The following is a 6,000-nucleotide window of genomic DNA, read 5'->3' on the forward strand; positions in this document are numbered from 1 at the left end:
ATATAAAAAGTGTATAACAGTATGTCTATGCCTACCTAAACAGAGGAAAGAAGGTTAGACCTGAGTGACTGCACCTGTCAGCTGATCAGAGCAACAACAAAGCCATCTCTTGAACAAGTAATACTATCCACCTTCTATACAGTGCATTCTTACATTCATCTGTAGCCACATTCAAAATCTCATTGTTAAATCAGAGCAGAATGAAAAATCCAGTGTGTGAAACTATCACTTCCCAATCCACACCATGACTATAGCACTGCACTAACTTGCCCTTTGCTACAAATCTGAAACTTTCTCTATAGTAAGCTTCCAGCCAAGAAGTGCTAACCAGTGGCTTAGAAAAACATCTTATACAACGAATGTCTACTGATGAATATTTGAACTTTAAAGCCAAAATTGCAAGAGTAAAAACACCCTGTTATACTTAACACTGAAAGGACAGTGACAACCCCAAAAGAATAGTAGTTGTATCCACTTATGGGGCAAATGGCTGTTTAGTAATATCACAACCGGAAATACAGAAGCGTCCGATCCTACCCGTCGGCTTTGACCCATGACGTCACAAATATGGCGGAAACGACCATAAACGACAATTCCAATATGGCGGATATAAAAACGTTGCATACGTATCAAAGACGAAAATACATAGAAAAACAACACACACACAGGTTTCACAAAAAGCCTAATGACTAACGGGACAAGCGTGGGAAATTGGGGGTTTTTGGGTGGGGAGAAACTAAATATAAATTTAGCCACCCACCGCCATACAAAACCACGCAAGACGACGAAAAAAATCGACATCACAAAACTCACCAAATACCACAAAACACATTCTTATCTGGAATCGGACACTTCCCTTGACCTATATAGATCTACAGTAGCTCCCGATCCCATAAATTGGGATCGAACACTTCCCTTAACCTATATAGCTCAACAGCATCTCCCGATCCCATCCCCCAATACAAAAATCAAAATACACCGCAAAACATAGCGAACAAACACTTCCCTTAACCTACATATATCTACAGCAGCTCCCGATCCCATAAATTGGGATCGGACACTTCCCTTGACCTATATAGCTCAACAGCATCTCCCGATCCCATCCCCCAATACAAAATCAAAACACACCGCAAAACATTGCGAACAAACACTTCCCTTCACCTACATATATCTACAGCAGCTCCCGATCCCATAAATTGGGATCGAACACTTCCCTTGACCTATATAGCTCAACAGCAACTCCCGATCCCATCTCCCATTACAAAAATCAACATACTCCACCATACATTGAGATTTAACACTTCCCTCCAACTATATAGCTCAACAGCAGCTACCAATCCCGTAACTTAGGATCGACCACTACCCTTGACCTATGTAACTCAAAAACATCTCCCAATACGAATACCAATACCAACCTTCACAGCCACAAATTTCAATGAAACACTTCCCTAGACCCCAATACACAACACATACGCCAAAAACAAACAAAAGGGAACTTACCACAAGAAAGTTCCAGCCACACAAACTATATTGGCCACCACAATCACACACAAATGCACACGCAAACATACACACACACACCCAAAATAAAAAACCCACAAACAAAAACCAAATAAAACATAAAAAACATCTCAATCACACACTAAAACTCAACAAAAACTTCATCAAAATAGATCCTCCACAACTAAAACAAAAAACAAACACACTCCCCCTCCCCCCACCTTAACAAATACTATACAACAAAATAAACCACCCACCCCACCCTGAACCACAGCCACACACCCACCTACCCAGCCCACCCTAACTAACCACTTTCGGCCTATACATTTTACCCACAGCCCTTAAACCCGAACAATACAATAGCCCTCTGGGACACTCTTCCGCCAACAGTACTCATCTAAATGAGACTGAAGGTTGGAAGAGCGCCTCTTCCCCCTCCCAAGAACTGACTTAACCGCCCCCCACATTCCCCCCAATTGTATTAGTACAAGCACCTGTATCATAATTCTTAAACCCTAACCTATGGTTCACTACTAAATGATTAAATCCCCTCTCACCCAACCCCATATAGGAAGAAAAAGCATCAGAAACTATTGTGGACCCCGGCTCTATATATTCCTCAATTAACCCCACTAATTCAGCCTTCGACCTCCCTTCCACAACCCTAAAAACACATTCGGAACCCCCACCCCCCGGAACAACAGCCCCCCACACCCAAAGACCAGCCACAGACTTCCCCCTCCCATACTTCCTTTTCCCAAACTGTGACTCATCCACCTCCACAACCACCCCATGCCCCCCCAACTTACCCCTGTAAGTAATAAATTCCGAACACACTTCACGACAGAAGGAATACCAACCTAAAACAGTCCTCTCACTCACACCAGTCTCATGCGCGCAAAAACTCCGTGGGGACCTATAACAAAAATAATATGTAACAAGCACAATCTCACGCATGCCCAATCTAGACTTCTCGAACCAGGTACCGCGCCGTATGGAACGCCATATGTCATCTTTGCGACAGCGCCACATGTAACCGTCCCTGGTCCGAGAGGCCGGAACTTTAACCAATTTCATTGGTTCACGGCACACACCGCACTTCACGACTTCGGCAATTAAGCCAAATAGCTGAAGAAATTTAATCAGCTCTAAAGCTGTCTCCCCCATCATAGCCCTCAACCAGGAACTATTAATCCGGTCTTTCATATCCATTCCTGAACAAAAAACCACAACCGAATACACTTAATAACAAACTCACCCGACGTACAGCAATCATCATTACATTAACCATCACACAAAACCGTTAACTCACTGATGCAAATTCCGCTTCAAAAAGACACACGCAGCACTCACCACTGTGCAACAGCAAACTGAGCCCAACACACCAAACAAACGAAAACCATGAACATACCACCAGAGGGCACAACAAACAACAACACGACATCTAGAAACACGCCACACTCGCAAACCAAACTCCGCGCCGTAATGACGTCACACACCACAACACCCTTACGTCACGGGTCAAAGCCGACGCGTGAGATCGGATGTTTCTGTTGACCCTCACAACCAGCTTATCATAAGCATAATTCTTCTATAACCCTGTAAATGAGTCAATTCCAGTATATCAAACATAAGAGTGTGCATCATTTATGCCAAACATAAATGCGGTCAAAAAACTTTGTCCTCTCCCTCTTTCATTGATGGCCCGAAGTTTTCTGCATTGACAAGCATATCCAAAACACTGAAAAATGTTTTTATACACCACCAGAACTATCAGCTTAGTTGAACTTTTAAACTTATTTAAATTTTTCCCAAGTAACCAGGGTGCGATTTGTGCTTTTACCAGGGGGGGGGGGGGATGTCTTAGGGGGTTAGTACATTTATATGTGTTACTAGCTTGGACCGTGGTGTTATGCATGGTTAAACAGCTATTTATAAATAGATGATAATGCCGAAACTCACTATTGACGTGCATGCACTATCAGAAAAGCCATCCCTTGTTATATCTTTAAAAGTAAATTATAAGTAAAGCTTATTTACAAAATCATCTACATACGGGTACAGATATGAGGGGAATTCAAAAAGTAGAGGCACATTTGTGAAAAGTTGTACTTATTCTGATGATAGAAAACTTTCAGTGTTCGGCTCCACAAATTTAAATTATATGTAAAGTTTTACTCCAGTGTATGGGAAATAAACATCCCAGGTAGGGATGCATAAACTAAAACCAAAGGAGGGGATGGTCTGATGCAGAGGGGGGAAATCCCCCCCACCCCCCCTGCAAATCACACAATGCAAGTAACTGTCCTAAAAAATGTACCCTACCATTTAATTTTGAATCAGATGCATCTAAACATGATTAACTCGTCAGATATAGTGAGCTGAAAATGGCTGTTCCAGAAGTGACTTATGCAATTAAACCACAAAAGGCAGTATGCCCAACCTCTCAAAACATTTGTCCCAGTCCCACACTGGTCACAAAGCGAATGCTTTTGTCAGACAAAATTATCTTCATGTTCCACGTAACACCAACCTACCCTACTGTAGCAAGGAAGTGTGCAAAACAAATTCCTATTTCCAGTCAACATAGCACTTTACTTCGTGCCTGCAAAATTAAATAATAGCCAGTTAATTCAGTTGCTCATTTTGAACTGAAAACATTCGCCTGAGTTAATATCCTAGAAAAAACAATACCCGAATGGATCACAAAAACAAAGCCAAACTTTTCAGAAGAGCTATTACAGGTATTTAAAAAGCCACATTAGAAATTCATCTGACAGAGTGAAAGGAATTTTCTGTATAAAAAAAAAATTAAAAAAAAAAACAACCCCAAAGGGCCTACACATTTAGTGGTTCATGCCAACGAATTAAATACAAAGAAAATACAAGCAGGCAACGATATCAATCCAACCGATGTTACCCTGCGCAGTGACTAAAAATCTTCGGTTAATATTACTGAAATAAAAGGTTACATATCCCCAGTGGTAGAAACTCAACGATAGTTCATACGTAGATTGATCACGTTCCCGTTAACAAATAGCCTTTCAACCACATTATAACGATAATTTAACTAAGTTTCTGGCCAATTTGCGAGGCATCTCGCTAAATAACCAGGAAAACCGATAACGGACGCAGGTTTTAGTCACCTGTGTCGTTTCCTCAATATTTCGTCACAAGCTTTCAATGAATGTTTAAGAGGCTCACCTTGATGTTTTTTTAAAGAAATAATTCCAGTGTCAACATTTGACATGAGTTTTACATCACGGTAAATATGCGGCATACTAACGTGAAATTCTCAACGAGCAACAAAATAAGCTAATTATAGTACGCGCGAGTAAAGAACGACTCTAAATACTACAAAATACGCTACTACCAAAAAAACACGAAAAATGCGAGGAAGAAATGTACAGTGAATTGAAGAAGACTACATCCTGATTAGAGTTTTATATATGCTCACACACGCTTAACAGAAAAATGCATTGAAGACGTTTTATTCCGCACATTCAGTATGGAAATTTCAGTATTTCAAATTCTCTATCAGCCATTTTCACCTCTGGCAGTTATGAACTACATAACATATCAACTGCATCTTAAATTAAATTATTACCTTGATGATCAATTCAATCTCCGGTACATTCCCGTTCTCTGGAGCCCCGTTGGTATATTCATCAGCCATCGTAGCAACACGAGAATGACACTTCTAAGATGACACCTATTCCTCACAACACGACTAAACTCACTTTGCCAGTTTGCCGCAATGTGTCAAAGACGTTAACTTCCAACGAGTCCAAAGAACAGGACGCAATTGGTATAGCCTTAAAGATACTCCACATCACTCGTGAGAGAACCCAACGGTAAAGAAAATCTTATATCACCGACCAAACTTTCTGCTAGTGGATCTAACGATCTAATATTTTAAAGCCCTTTCACACACAACCATCTGTCTGCACAAATGCCCGTACACATCACATCTGCACAGACGGAAGATATGTGGAAGTATGAGACGTGCACAAACCTGGAAGTTGGAGTTTATAGTTTGAGCAAAATTGCTCAAATCTGAGGGCTACAGTTACCCCTGCACAGACAAATCGTGTCGTGTGATCAGAAGATTTCAACAAATCTGCCGACCGAAGCATGTTTGCTGTTTGATCGGTCTATTGTTTCTCGTCTATGCGTTCACAGTGAATTGTAAAATGACACATACTCGTCAGTGCTCTAGAGTGTTCATTGCTGAACACATTGAAATATATCAGAGTCAGATATGTCTGTGGAAAATTAAGAGAAAGGCATACAACGATCGAGAAAAGAGGGTAGCTCTTTAACAGAGAAATTACGAGTGGTTGATCACTGAAAAACAGGGAAATGGTAATAAAACAAAGAAACTCGTGCCGACTATTTAGCACATAGAGTTAAGCAAAGTGACAAAATCTGTTCGATCTGGCTCCGGACATGACGAAATTTACAAGCCAGGATTTTCTCGTCCTCTACTTCCTGAGCGAT

At 41.0% G+C, this 6,000-nt stretch overlaps 1 protein-coding gene across 1 annotated transcript in view; it reads right to left on the reverse strand.

The window, feature by feature from the left end:
• The window catches only part of LOC126237090 (chloride intracellular channel exc-4), a 178,884-nt gene extending 173,620 nt beyond the window's left edge, over positions 1 to 5,264 (reverse strand). The window contains exon 1 of the mRNA XM_049946893.1: positions 5,108 to 5,264. Within this exon, the coding sequence (XP_049802850.1) occupies positions 5,108 to 5,176 (69 nt within the window). The 5' untranslated portion in view covers positions 5,177 to 5,264. The remainder of the gene's footprint in view (positions 1 to 5,107) is intronic.
• Between the last annotated feature and the right edge of the window lie 736 nt (positions 5,265 to 6,000).

The sequence above is a fragment of the Schistocerca nitens genome, chromosome 2 (genome assembly GCF_023898315.1).
Source record: "Schistocerca nitens isolate TAMUIC-IGC-003100 chromosome 2, iqSchNite1.1, whole genome shotgun sequence".
In the NCBI taxonomy this organism is placed as follows: Eukaryota; Metazoa; Arthropoda; class Insecta; order Orthoptera; family Acrididae; genus Schistocerca; species Schistocerca nitens.